The sequence below is a fragment of the Dama dama genome, chromosome 1, assembly GCF_033118175.1.
Source record: "Dama dama isolate Ldn47 chromosome 1, ASM3311817v1, whole genome shotgun sequence".
NCBI classification, from domain to species: Eukaryota; Metazoa; Chordata; class Mammalia; order Artiodactyla; family Cervidae; genus Dama; species Dama dama.
The window spans coordinates 37,841,973-37,857,374 of NC_083681.1; the positions used below are offsets into that span (position 1 = coordinate 37,841,973).

Sequence of the window (15,402 nt, forward strand, 5' to 3'; positions counted from 1 at the left end):
AGCCGTAGCCACCTCTGATCAAGTGTTTATTCTGTGCCAGGCCCTGCTGTGCACTCTTTATCTCACTAATTCATTCCATTCTCACAACAACCCAACTTTTTATGACAATTTTATAGACGAAGGAACAGAGGACTCAAATGTTCAATGATTTTCCCAAAACTGTGGAATTGAGGGTTGATGGTAATCTGGGGGTTCTAGAATCAAATCCAAGTCTGCCTGACCCCAAACTCCCCACTCTTTCTATGTTCTAGGCTGCCTCTTGTCTCCAGGCTTCTTTGCTTCATTTCCAGTGATGCTCCTGCAGATCTTGTTTCATTTTTATCGAGAGGGCAATGCTTACCCTCTGAGCAGCACTGCTCCCCACAGCCCAGGTGTGACCACTACAAGACCTACATCTTGATCTAACCTCCCTGGGCTGCACATTAGCCAAGGAATTAAGAACTCTATCTTTGGAGGGACTGATGCTGAAAAGTATTGGCCAAAGTCCAATACTTTGGCCACCTGATGTGAGGAGCTAACTCATTGGAAAAGACTCTGATGCTAAGAAAGATTGAAGGCAGGAAGAGAAGGGGACCACAGAGGATGAGATGGTCAGATGGCCTCACTGACTCAATGAACATGAGTTTGAGCAAACTCCAGGAGATGGTGAAGGACAGAAAAGCCTGGTGAACTGCAGTCCATGGAGTCACAAAGAGTTGGACATGACTGAGCAAGGGACTGAACAAGAGCAACAAATAAGAAGTCTATGACCACCCCTTTACAATGATGGCTTTATCTTCTGATTTGGGGGGAACCAGTAGGGTCAGCCCTTCCAGGCCCCCTGCCTATGTCCTGGGTTTGGGGTGCAATCACACAACCCATGGCCCACTTTGCTACAATTTCTTCTACTCCAAATACCCCATTGCTGTAGACATAGCAATTATTAACACAACCATCTAAGTGCCTTTTAATTTTGATGCACATTTATTTGAGCTACAGGCTGAGTCACCTGGGATGTGTTAGAAAGATTAAATTGAGAATCCCAGTGACTCATTTATAAATGTTTCCAGGGAATGGCAAGAAATTGGAGGACTATTTCCCACCAAAGAACAGAGCCCTGGCTACCTGCCCAGAAGATACATCCCATCTGCTGACTCTCAGAGCCGACTCCACAGTGTATCTTCATCAGGGCAAAATAAATAAGGAAATTCTTCTCTGGGGAGAAATCCAGACCAGGCGAAGAAGCTGGCATAGACATATGGCAAAAGTGAAAGGTCACTTAGAATATATATGTTTTGATTTATTATTTGCTGTCATTTATAGACTGGGAGATTTTCTAGAAAACTTAGAATTTTTGTCTTTTTTAAAAATTGCTCTTTCCTATATGGCAACAATCAACCAGAGTTTATCAGTGATTGCCTCTCTTTATTCACTGCACATGCTTTTAAACTCAGTAGAGGACTCACATCTCCTTATTTTCTTCTTCCATCTGGCCTCTTCACCTCATTTATGTTTTCTGCCAAGCTCTGGTGCACGATTGAGCATGACACCCCTTGCAGAAGTGAATCCGGAGATCAAACCAGTCAATCCTAAAGGAAATCAACCCTGAATATTCATTGGAAGGAAGGACTGATGCTGAAGCTGAAGCTCTAATACTCTAATACCTGATGCGAGCAGCCAATTCATTGGAAAAGACCCTGATGCTGGGAAAGATTGAGGGCAGGAGGAGAAGGACATGACAGAGGATGAGATGGTTGGATGATTCAGTGGACATGAATTTGAGCAAACTCCGGGAGATAGTGAAGGACAGGGAAGCCTGGTGTGCTGCAGTCCATGGGGTCAAAAAGAATCAGACACAACTGAGTGAATGAACAACAACATCCACTGCACATGCTTTTAAATTCAATACACGACTCAAAATCTCCTTATTTTCTTCTTCCACCTGGCCTCTTCACCTCACTTATGTTTCCTGCCAGGCTCTGGTGCATGAGTGAGTATCACACCCTTGGCAGAAGGGAATTCTAACACTGTTATGTGACCTTGGGAAAGTTCCTCACCTGCTTTGGGCCTAAGCTTCTTCTCTTTAGGGTGGGCATGATCTCTTGAATTCCCTCCAGCCAAGGCTTTTCAACAGTCGGCTTCTGTATTTTCTCAACTTTGAATCAATGTGGATATTTAACAAGTTGATTTCTCCCACCCTGGCCTGGAGGTATCATGACCAGAGAAACTAGAATCAGCCATTAAGTCAACTCTACCTAAGACCTCCTGAGTGCAAAGTACTTACAGATCTGAACATTCTAAAGCTAGGAGAACCCTTGGGAGAAATGGGTCCTTACCCCTTGTTTCCTACAGTAGGAACACCATAAAGGGAGCTTTGCAATGCAATATGGCAAGTGAGGGGCGGAATCCCAGACAGCCTGCCCAGGGCTACCGGTCAAGAGCTCTTTGTCAGGTGGATGAATCAAAGACAAAAATCCAAGCCCAAGTGCTGACACCAGGCCTACATTATCTGATGAAATCAATTTTCATTGTTTCAGTAAGATATAGAGACAGTGACAGAGAGAGGGGTTGAAATAGAAATACAGAATGGCACCAGCACTTAAATGTTGTGGTTTGCAAAACAAATTTCCTGAGGACTGCTCTCCAGGTGAGTTCTTCTAGTTCCTGTAGTTTTGCAGAAACAGTATAGTCTGGATATCAGGCTCTGATGCTCCTGCCAGGAGCACACATGTCTGAACAGGGGACCCTAGAAGAGTCAAAGCTCTCAGGGCCCCAGGGAGCAGGGCCAGGCTGGGGCTGCAGGCAGCAGGTGGGGAATGGCTGCTCTCTGAGAAGCCACCTGTCCCCAGGCATTGCTGTCACACTCCCCCGGTACCACAGCTGGGAGATTTCGGGAACAAAGCCCATCAGAGTGTCTCTGGCCAAGGATCTGAACCTCAACATTGGAGTCCCCATGCTTCCCTGGGGCGTGTCCTGGTCTCCACTCAGAAAGGCCAATTAATCTTAGCCTGAAAAAAAAAGAAAAAAAAAATCCTAGCCTAAACTCCAGTCAGTGTTTGTAGCTTCTCAGAGGGCTGCAAGCATTGTAATAGAAGACTTGACAACAGAGGTCTTTCGAGTCTGACTCTGATCCTTAAGCGCTGGGATTTGGGCACATGTGATCTCTGCGGAGGAGTTGTGTGGGGTGCGGTGAGGGGGCCCAGGGAGCCTTTTCTGAAGACAGCCGTGACAAGGCCCCCCTCACCCCGGATGACTCACTAACAAGGGCTGTCACGATCTCCTCCATGCTCTCCAGGAAGCTGCTGAGGTGCTGGGTGAAGGGCAGGTGTGGGGAGGTGACCTGGGCCACCACGGCCGCGGCCTCGGCCCGCGTGGCTTCTGAGTGGCTGTCGTCGGTCAAAATGTCAGCCAAGCACAGCACGCCATCCACCTGCAAGCAGAGAGACAGCACATGCGCGTGATAATAATGAAACAGGGGCTTGGGGGCTTATCCTTTGGCTCCAGAGAGATCAGTGGCTTCCCATGGGCTTCTTAGATAGTGAGCATCAGCAGGCGTCCAGGGGCTAGGCCAGAGCGTCCACCACAGCGAACTCTAGCAGAAACAACAGTCCCTTAGGAATCTCACACCCCTAAGCGCCCCTCCCTGCTCCCTCCTGCTCAGTCACCCAGCTTCTCTGAGACTCTGTTTCCTCATCCACCAACAAGGTGTGAGGAATTAAAGAGATGAAGCAGGAAATGCTGGGTAGATGCTTGACAGATGTTGGCTCCCTCCTCCCCTCCTTGGGTCAGCAGCAGGCTGAGCTCAGCGTCCTTTTCCCCAATCTTGTCCTCCACCACCTTCCCCCAAGAGGCCTTGTTCTCTCTGCCCCACCAGAGAGAAGCAAACCTGGGCACAGTGGACCTGAATGCCCGGGAAAGATGTCAACCCCCCAAGTTCTGCTCCAGTCGGACCTGCTCTTGGCACTGTAACTTCATGAGAGCGTAATATATGCCCGCTTCCACTGTGCAAGTGTTATTACACCATTAATCCTCATAACCACCTTCCGAGGTCAGTGCTATGATACACGGTGCATGTGTTATTATATCATTCATCCTTTTAATAACCTTCTGAGGTCAGTGTTATCATTATCTTCGATTTAAAGATGAAGAAACTGAGACACACAAAAGTTCATTGACTTACCCCCAATCACAGACTTTAAAACCAGTTGCTTTGGGATTTGAACCAAAACGGTTTAGCCTCAAAGCCCACGGTTTTGACAAGGTGTCACGCTGTGCTGCCTTCTGAGAAGGGACACCTGAGCTCAGCCTCCAGCAAGGGCGAGCAGGTGAGACTTGTTCAGAGAAAAGGCGGCAGGAACTTGCCAAGGTCAGCTCAACAATACTCCTCAGATGACCCAGGATGCCCGCCTGTCTGGGGACCCTGCCATCAAGGGCCAGGGAGACCTTCCCTTGTTTGGGGTCAGGGCGGGGAGGGGCAAGGCAGGGACAGAGGCAGGGTGAGGTGAGGTGAGGTGAGGTGAGGTAAGGAGAAGCCCGTGCAGCTGCCTCGGGCCTGGGCTCCTGTCCCCACACCATTACTTCCTGCCACTCAGCTTCAGCCACTCTCCAGGGGCTGCATTTAGCCTGACTAATTACCCAGTCATGTTCTAGGCCTCCCTTAAATGCTCTTGGGAGCCCTAAGGGCCATTAGCAGTGAAAGCCTTTGGCAAGCTCAGACTCAAAAGAGACAAATGTGGAAACAGGAGCCTGGGGAACGGTCCGCAATAAAACTCACCTGGATGTGCTCAATAAAAGAGAGCAAACAGCGGCCGGCAGCCCCCGCAGGACTGGGCTCCTGCCAGGTGTTTGACTAACAGGCCCTCTGGGAGAGACCTCACCTGGGCCCAGGGAAGGAACGGGGGCTGCTCTGGGCCTAGAAACAGGAAGCCACCCTCTTACTGCAACCTAAGACACCTCTTAAGCTTATCTGGTTCATCGCCTCCCCCCTCCCAGCACCAACCAAGGCTAGAGAGCAACAGGGTCTCTAGTGGGGGGCTCTCTCAGCCAGTCCAACCCCCTAATCTCATCTTGGATGCCCATGGAGTTGCATCCCAGCCCCAGCTGGGAATGCTGGTCAGGCCCAAACTAGATTCAGACCTAATCCCCAGCACGTTGAGGGAGACGGGCCAATCTGAACACACTACAGAGGTCAGGGAATGGACGGTCCCCAAGCCCACTCACCAGCCCGGACTCCCGCTTGGCAAACCCATTGAGCACAGCCTCCCTGAGCGCATGCCAAGTGCCAGGCTGTGTACTGGAGCAGAGGGGCAGGGGCAAGTGACTCACCCACAAATGACCATTGTACAACCTGACTTCCGGGAAGACCTCCCGGAAGCCGCTCTGATGTAAGGCCCGCACCCCAGATCGGGGAGGGAGACCCTCTTCAGAGCTCACATCTAGGCAGATCTACTGTCATGACAGCATGTATAACTGGATCCCACAGATTTCTGACCCCTGGAAAGTGACCCTGAATTGTTGAGTGGGTCAATTTCCTAGCCTTCTGGCTCTGATGCCACTGACTGACCACGTGGCCTCCTGCTAGCAAGTGGCCACCAACCAAAATTGATCTCCATATCCATCACCACCTCAGCAACTTCAGTCTAGCCCAGCTCATCATTAGGAGTTCCTGAAGGGCCCCCACCACTGGACTGTGGGCTTCCCAGTGTCTGAACCAATTCCTATAGTCTCAGAAAATGCACGGCCTCTGGAGTCACACCTAGCTGTTCTGAATCCTGCCTCCATATTTACTAGCTGGACGATTTTGGTACCTACTTTGAGCCTTTAATTTGGGTGTATATATATGTATAGATATACATATACGTAAATATATGAAAATGAAAGTCGCTCAGTCATGTCCGACTCTTTGTGACTCCATGGACTGCCCGCCACTAGGCTTCTCTGTCTCTGGAATTCTCCAGGCGAGAATACTGGAGTGGGTAGCCATTTCCTTCTCCAAGGGGATCGAACCCAGGCCTCCTGCATTGCAGGCAGATTCTTTACCATCTGAGCCACCAGGGAAGTGCTATATATATAAAATATATATATATATATATATATATATATATATATATGATGGATAAACCCCAAAAGGACTGAAATCTGGGATTAACTAAGAGAATGCACATGCAGTGCCTGCCACATGGTGGCACCATCATCCCACCTTATCCCCATCTAGCAGGTACAGTCATCTCTCCTAGACTCGGGGCCCTGAGTCCTTTCACTTTCCCTACCCTGGCTTAGGCCTCCCACCCGGACTTCTCTCCAGGGCTCCTTTCTGCAGGCTCCTCTGAGCTTGTGACCCCGTGGGCAACCTCAGCTCTGTGGACTGGGGCCTACAAGTTTTCTCATTTGCTTGACAACCTTGGATCATGCAGGCCAGAACTAGAATTTTGCGAAGGTCAGTGACTCCTGCATTAATGCCTGACCATGAACAATAAGATGAACAATTACATTCCTCAGAAGGGAACTGAGAGAAAAAGTACCATCCATGCATCTCTAAAGTTCAACAAACAGTGACTGAGCATCTACATTGTGACTGATGCTGAACTAGGCAGACTGATACAGAGATGAATCAGAACAAATAAAAGATGAAGAAACAGAGAGATACAGAAATCAAAGAGGAATAGGGGTGGGAGAGGGAGAAGCAGAAAGAGAGAGGTCATACACTTAAAAGGACTTGGGAACTTGACTGGTGCAAAGCCCAGCCTCTCCATTCCTCTCTTCTTTGGCCTTTTTAATTACCTCCTCCTGCTGAGAACTCTCTCCATCTGGGCCTCTCCTCTTCCTGGGCCTCCACGATATCGACTTTGGGGCCCAGCTCCTCCTAGCTAACTGCTTCTTAACCCCAGATTTTGCCATCAACCCACTCTGGACCACGTCAGCAACACCTCTCAAACTCAAGTGACCTTAATGACTCTCCATAGGCACTGTCAAACCTAGCCCTCCAGCTCTGACCTCCTTTCCCAAGATCCACATACACATTTCCAACCTGCTACAGGGTCTGTTTATGTTCAATTCCAAAACTAATTTTCCCAGATATTTCATAGACAACTCAAACCCAGCTCACTTACAGCTGAAGTGTTCATCTTCCCTGCTCACTCCCTCTCAGACCCAGGTGAGAAATCCCCTCCTCTGTGAACATGCACCTTCCTCCCCCAGTCAGAAGATCTCTGTCCTCCACACACTCTGGTCTGCCCACAACTAGAACACTTACTATGTTGGCTTGTGTGTGCTAAGTTGCTTCAGCTGTGTCTAACTCTCTGTGACCCTATGGACTGTAGCCCGCCAAGCTCCTCTGTCCATGGGATGCTCTAGGCAAGAATACTGGAGTGGGTTGCCATTTCCTTCTCCAGGGGATCTTTCTGACCCAGAGATCGAACCTGAATCTCCCGTGCCTCCTGCGCTGGCAGGCGGATCCTTTACCACTGAGCCACCTGGGAAGTCCCACCATGTTGGTAAATGCCTAGTTTATATGCCCATCCCTGCCCTAGATCTGAGCAGCTCGGAGCGGCTTCTGCACTGAATCTTCTCTGGTGTCTAGTAGGCAGCTGAGGCCTGACCAACAACCTCAGTTGCGTGAAGTGTGGGCTGAATGATCAGGAAACAGAGGCTCAGGGAAGGGAAGAGACTGCTCAGACCACGAAGCAAGGTGATACCACGGCCGAGACTCCCATCCTGGTTCCCCCTGTCCTGGCCCTGTGGCCCATCTGTGGGGCCTTTGACACAGGCAGCAAAGGAAGAGGCTGGCGAGAGGGCCAGGTCAGCAGGGGCTGCTCAACTCAGCCCCTCTGGTGGGCCCAGGAGTAGCCCAGCATGAGACCAGCTCCCTCCAACACCAGTTCCATTTCTGAAGAGCCTCCATCCCCAAACACCCACTTCCCACCCTCAGTCGTGAACTGAATGATGCCAAGAGAACAATCTAATCAAAGCACTTTCACATCCCTAAAGAGATTGCTGCTGGAAGCACTTAGAGGTAATTAGCTTTTAGAGTGGGATGGGCTGGGCCTGGTGACAAGCTTTCCTCATGGGAGGGCATTCAAGTGATGCTGAGGATGCTCTGGCCTGGCCACTACTTGGGTTGTAGGACTGATGCACCCTGAATCTGGATGAAGAAGGGACAGGCAGACTGTGAAAGTCTCCCTGGGAGGTGGGAGAAGGAGTGTGGAAACCATGCCCTTGAGGAATCCAAATGTACTGTAAACACCACATCCGATTTATGAGCAATGTCCTCCTACTGACCTTCGGAAAAGTAGCAGCAGTGGCTTTTCGGTGAATATCTAAGGGACACAGGCCAGTATACAAAGGCCCATCATGTACCACTGGTGCTTGCCTGCTACTTTCTAACTCCCTTTTGCATGTTTCATTATTAGGGGAAGTCAGGTGTTGCTTGTTGTAACAGATCAACAGAATCATGTGAAAGCAGCGATAACAGCTGTGGGATGGAAGGGGAGCATGACCTAAAGACCTCCCCGAATTTCTTCCTTCACCTTTCTGTCCATTTGGACACAAGAAGCCTGCAGAAAAAAAAACAAAAGACAAGTGGGAACCACAAAGAAGTTGGAATCCTGCTCATCGATGGATCTGCATATCCAAGGTACAGCCAAAGGGAAAATCCAATCACAGTCAGAGAGGGAAGCAGGGTCACAATCAAGGAAGCAAGGTCAAGCGCAGGCCAAGGGACAGGGCAAAGTGTTTGGTGGAATAATTGAGCCCACAGGCCAGAAGCAGGATCTGAATGTGGGATATAAACCAGATGAGGGCAAAGTTCAGGACAAAGTCTATGAAAAAAGTAAGGGGTTAAAGGCTTACTTTATAAAATAACATGTTCGTTTTAAGTAGTGGTGGGAGAGCTGGGAGCCCAATAGAAAGTTACAGAAACTAAAACACACCTTCAGGAGGATAATATAATCTTCCTCCCAAATGAACATACCCAGACCCCACTCAACCTCTTTTACTCTTTCAAGCAAGAATCTTCGATTAAAAGTCAAGTACCAAATCAGACAAAAACAAATATGAAATAGGGAATGGAACAGTGGATGAAAGGGATTATATAACCAGTTTGGCAACCAAGTCAGTGATGAAGAAAGAGGTGAGTTATTGAGGTGGAAAGAAATCAAGAATTAAATCACTTAAGAATATAAATAAAAAATAATTTCCCCAATGAGCAAGTGATTTTCCTTAAAGCAGATTGTTGAAAAGATGCTCTGGAGGCATTTGGTAGTGGAAGGAGTGGAGTTTGTGAGAAGGTTTCAAAGGTCACCAAGAAAAAGTTCATTTCCCTTTGGGTGAAGGTTGCTAGGCATGTAATGATATGAAAACACCAAGTTTTCCATAAAGCACTCCGGGCACAGCTGGAATCTGAATTGTACCAAAGTACGTCTAGATTAGTGGTCATTTGCCTGGTTCTCAGATGATTAGAATCATATGTGCAATTGTTATAACACTAATGCCTGCACTTCACCACCAGAGATTCTGATTTAGCTGGTCTGAGATGGAGTCCTGTCATCAATATTCTTGAGCTTCCTCAAGTGACCCTAGCAGAGATCCTGGGCTCAGCCCAGTCTTCCAGAGGTAGCGATGGTACAGTGGGAGCTGCACAAACCTAGGAGTAAGAAAAGCCTGGGTTCACGACTCAACTGTGTTAACTGCTGACATGGTGAAGTGAACAAGTTATTCATCTTCTCGAAGCCTCAGTAATCTAGTCCTTCACATGATAATGCCATACTTAAGGAGAAAGTGAATGAATGTCAAAACTATTCCCCCTGAAATCTGTATCAAGACAGAGATAGCTATTATCACCACTGCTACTTAACACTTTACATTAGCCCTAGGTAATACAAGAGAAAGAAAGAAAAAGGTATAATGACTCCAAAAGAGGAAGTGAAACTGTCATAATTTACAGATGACATGATTGTACCCCTGTGGCGCAGTTGGTAAAGACTGCCTGCCAATGCAAGAGACGTAAGAGACGTGGGTTCAATCCCTGGGTCGGGAAGATCCCCTGGAGAAGGGAATGGCGACCCACTCCAATATTCTTGCCTGGGAAATTCCATGGACAGAGGAGCCTGGTGGGCTACAGTCCATGGGGTCGCAAAAGAGTCAGACATGACTGAGCACTCACTTCTTCTTCAATGTACATAATCCAAATCTGTATAAAATCCCAAAGAATCTACACACCACTAAAATTAATAAGTGAATTCAGCAAGATCATTAGATACAATATTCAAAATTGTATTTTCTATATATTACCAATAATTAGAGAATAAAAATTCAAATAACACACATTAGCCTAAAAACAGATTTAGAAATAAATCTTCAAAATGTGGAAAATATCAATACTAAAAACTCAAAACATGGCTGAGAGAGAGAGTAGCAAGGTATACTACATTTATTGACCAGAATACCCTATACTGTCTAAGATGTCAACTTTCCCTGAATTTATTTACAAATTTAAAGAAATTTCAATCAAAATCTCTGCAGGTATCTTTGGAGAAAGTAACAAGTTGATTCTAAATTATATATAGAAAAGCAAAAAACTTAGAATTACCAAGAAAGTCTTAAACAAGAACAATATTAGAAGAGCTATACTACCAAATATGAAAAATTGTTTAGATTATAGGGACTCAGCCAAGGCCATACTGTTACAAGGATGAACCAAAAGACTAATTGAACAGAAAAATAGTCCAAAAACAGACATACCTGTGTCATTACTTTACCTACAATAAACATACCATTTTAATTCAGTGGTGAAAAACATTATCTTTTTGGTAAATGGTGCTGGCTCCATTGGATATCATATGGAAAAACACTGAATCTTGAACATAAACAAAATTTAATTTAAAATAGACCATTGAACTAAATGTGAACGGTAAAATAATAAAGCTCCTAGAAGCAAATATAGGAGACTCTTTTCATGATTCGGGGTAACATAAACCTTTTTTAAATGGAGACAAGAAACACTAACTATAAAAGAAAAGATCAATAAATTGGACTTTATCAAAGTTAATTTCTATCCATCTGAAGACACCATTAAGAAAATGAAAAAGCGAACCACGGACTGAGAATATATATTCTTAATACACATATCTGACAAAGGGTTTTATGTAGAATACATATTTTTAAGCTTCTAAATCAATAAGAAAAAGGTAATTCATTTTTTTTTTTAATGGGCAAAAGTCTCAAATAAACATTTCACAGAAGATAGCCAAATGGTCAGTGAGTGCTCAGTCACTTCAGTCATGTCCAACAATCTGCAACCCCATGAACTGTAGCTTGCCACGCTCCTCTGTCCACGGAACTCTCCAGGTAAGAATCCTGGAGGGGGTTACCATTTCCTTCTCCAGGGAAGCTTCCCAAGCCAGGGATCGAACCCAGATCTCCTGCATCTCCTGCACTGTGGGTGGTCTTTACCATTAAGCCACGGTGGAAGCCCTTGGTTTTGCATGTACATATATATATATATATATTATTATATATATTAATGTGTATAACATATAATATACACGTTACAATTTTTTGCAGTAATCACAAATACTGAAACCCATGGTTTGTTCTGCTTATATAGTGCTCTACTTCCACTGAAACAAAATTGTTTCACTTCAAAGGAAAATTTAACCCATAGAGGTACATGTCATGGCACAAACCAATTAAATGAAGCATTTATTCGAGTTCCTTCCTGTCCAAAGGACAGGAAACAGTTTAAGATAATTTAGTAAAAACCAAAAGTTGGGGAATTCCCTGGCAGTCCAGTGGTTAGGACTCCAGGCTTTTACTGCCTGGAGCGAGGGTTCAAACCCTGGTCAGGGAACTAAGATGCCACAAAATCACAAGCCACATGATGCAGCCAAAGAAACAATAAAAATCTCCTCTCCCTCAGCCACTAAAATAATTCAGTTTTTCCAAAGATAGGTCAATGACCTAAATAATAATGGTATAGAATGGAGTAATGAAAACAATCTCCTCTTAGTATGCTAGATATGCAAACTGGCAGATATAATTGGCCCAACAAAATTTCAAAGCTTGCATTAAAAATGGACAGAAGGCATTGTCAATGAATTTTATGAACAGGTAAGTTGAAACATAGGATCAGTGGGCCTTTTAAGAGCTGCCATCTGAAGACACTACCTTTTCTGTGTTGAAAAGCTACATTAAATGCTTGAAATGATATGGAAAAATTGCTCAAAAGTATTAGTTGTCAATGAGATGAAAATTAAAACCACCATGAGAGATCACTATATGCCCAAGCAGGCCAGGAGCAGGGCACTGCATGTCCAGTTACCACAAAGCTTCAGATTAATTATTTGTATTATTTTTTTTTTTTTTTTGCTGCACCATGCAGTATATGGGATCTTAGTTCCCCAGCCAGGATCAAACCCACACCCCCTGCAGTGGAAGTGCAGAATCTTAACCACTGGAATTCCCAAACTAATTATTTGTACTTTGAAAGTAGCCCAAGGAGAATGAAACCCTCCTTGGAGACTGTGTGTTCACTACCTGTGTGGGTCTTCCCATTGCCCCTTCCTCCCTTATCCTGTGTCTCCTCCTCTTTCTCGTTCCCCTTCCTCTCCCTGTCTCGGTCTCCGTGGGTGACCAGATGACCCACCACCTGCTGCCAGGTGCATCCTGGCTCCCCTCCATCTCCGTGCTGTGGGTGCCAGGCTGTTCCCAGGAAATGGGTCCTCCCATGTCAAATTCTGCCCCCAAACCTGCACACTCTATCTTCCCTCGGTCTCCTGTCTCTGCTGCAGCAGCTTCCTTCCCCCGCTGGCCTCTGAACTGGCACTGGCCCTCTCCAGAAGCCAAGGGGAAGCCGTGACGGTACAGGCCCCAGCTGGGCACCCCGTCCAGGGTCCTGAGCAGCCCTCGCTTCCCTGTGGCACAGCTTCCCTCCTCCCCGACACAAGTATCATGTTCACTTCTGACTTCAGATGGGCAGATTCCCTGCTCGCACTAGATTACTTGGGGGTACAGACGGGAAATGCACTTTGCTGATGTTTTACCCTGCCGAGCTTACTGCCCCTCACCCACCACACACACACACACACACACACACACACACACACACACACACGGTTCTCAGGCACAGGCCTCCACCTATGAACTCACAAGGAGAGGTGCCCAGCTCTCTTCTGATGACACACACTGGCCGCAGAGAAGAAGCACCAGAACCCCCAGTCCAGCCAGCTCAACACCTTCTAAGTTGTGTTCACACGTTCGTCTTCCAAAATCACTTCATCGGGCACACGATACCAGCAGAACAGATACTCCACTCAGCGAATGAGAACACCAAGGCTTATGGGGATTAGGAAAGTTCCCTGTGGCTCCCCAGCAAACCAGTAGCAAAGGAGGAGCTGGCCCCAGGCGCTCCGCACTGTTGCCAGTCTGGGGACAAGGTCTGTTTGCAGACTCCAGAGCTTGGGCTCAGAGTGACAGGAGGGAGAGAAACGGAGGGGAGAGGAAGCTGGAACTAACTACTCGGGCCAGATGGTACAAAAAGGGGCTCAGGGCAAATCCCACAGAAAGATTTTCAGCCAGTCCATCCTTGCTAAGGGACCTACGTCTTCACTCCCACACCCCACCCCACGCAGGGGCCCGGAACTGCTCACAGGCTGTATCCACACGAAGTCAGGCAGCCAGCCTTCTGGCCGCAGCCCTGCTGCTAACGGTGGGAGCCTGGGATGCAGGAACTTTGCCTCTCTGAGTCTCTGTCCTGCCATTAGCAATGGAAGGATGCACCAGAACTCTTCCAACTGTATTTATTCATCCATGCAGCAAAAATTATTCATCTGTGTGTGCAAGCCACTTCCCTAATGGACCAAGGAGTGGGCGAGATAGAGTCTGCTGGTGGGGAAGCTTAGACAGTGCTCTGAGGTCAGCGGTGTAGGTCACGCTCCCAGGGGAGCACCAATATGAGCTCCAAGAGGGAGGAGGGCTGCCAGGAAGGCCGTTCAGAGATGGGCATCGGCCGACATTAGCAAGTACCATTGAACCATTCCACTGGGACAGCCTCACCTCGGCAGGTGCTCCAGGCAAGGAAGCCCTGAGAATGGTTAGCGGAAGAATCTGATAAGAAGGGGAAAACAGCTTGCAGTTATGGTATGTTGACTCATTTTGTTCTTATCATCTGCAAGGCAGGGATTATCACTGCACTTTACGTATGATGGCACAGGTCTGGAGCAGGGCAAAGTCAGCTCATAGTGAGTGGGTGGAATGTCAGACATCGAACCGGGTCTGTGTGTTGGAGGGGCAATGTGCTGAACATGGCTTGCTCAGAGGGCTCCTTCAGTAGTAGGCTTGGGGTGGGGGTGGGGGGGCAGGGGTGGATTTTATGCAGTGAGAACTAGGGGGTTTAGGAAGGATTCTGCTCCAGGAAGGCGTAGGACAAGCACTGTGAAAGACGGTAAGTTGGAGACATGTTAGATCACAAGGGGGCATCCCTAGTAGTTCAGACTGTAAAGAATCTGCGTGCAATTCAGAAGACCTGGGTTTGATCTCTGGGCCAGGAAGATCTCCTGGAGAAGGGAATGGCTACCCACTCTAGTACTGCTGCCTGGAGAATACCATGGACAGAGGAGCCTAGCAGTCCACAGCGTTGCAGAGAGTCAGATACAACTGAGCAACTAACACTAGATTACAAGATGTATCTCCAAACTCCCCTGGGGAGGAAGCTGCTTTAGTAGAAAGAAGACTCTGTTGACTTGAATTTGCAAATCAGGCCACATTCAGGCCACATCGTGGCCCTGACCACTGGTTCAGACCAGTTTTTCCAAGTAGAGAAGACAGCCCAGGGCCGCGCATCAGAGGCAGCTGCTGCTCTTGTCCACCATGTGGCGCTGTTGCACAGCGCATGGGGACCGCCGAGGCCCGACCGCGCTGAGCCTTCCCTACTGCCGCGTGCACGACTGAGGCTGCCCTCTTCAAACCCGGGTTTGGAGTGCGGTGCAGACCCGGGGCCAGCAGTGCCTTCTTCTGTCTGGACAATACTGGCCCCTACATGAATCTCAAAGGGACAGGCAGGGGGAGCAGGGCAGAGTCCCTAATTCTATCCCGTCTCCACATCCTTGGGGCTTCCAGATGGCTCAGATGCTTCCCTGATGGCTGCCTGCAGTGCAGAGACCCGGGTTCAGTCCCTGGGTTGGGAAAATTCCCTGGAGAAAGAAATGGCAACCCACTCCAGTATTCTTGCCTGGAAAATTCCATGGACGGAGGAGCCTGGCAGGCTACAGTCCATGGGGTCACAAAGAGTCAGACATGACACTGCCTCTGCCAGTGTCTTTATGCCTTGCAGCCTCAACTTTCCCTTCTGTAAAATGGGCATAACCATCTCTGTGTGCCTTCCCTGTAAAATGACTGTGTGGATCAAATGAGCAAAAGGATGAGGAAAAC

At 47.6% G+C, this 15,402-nt stretch overlaps 1 protein-coding gene across 2 annotated transcripts in view; it reads right to left on the reverse strand.

Moving 5' to 3' along the window:
- Window positions 1-15,402, reverse strand: part of INSC (INSC spindle orientation adaptor protein) — a 129,822-nt gene that overhangs the window by 21,794 nt on the left and 92,626 nt on the right. For both annotated transcript variants that reach the window (XM_061147093.1, XM_061147102.1), the window contains one exon: window positions 3,238-3,409. In XM_061147093.1, coding sequence (XP_061003076.1) covers window positions 3,238-3,409 — 172 coding nt within the window. The remainder of the gene's footprint in view (window positions 1-3,237; window positions 3,410-15,402) is intronic.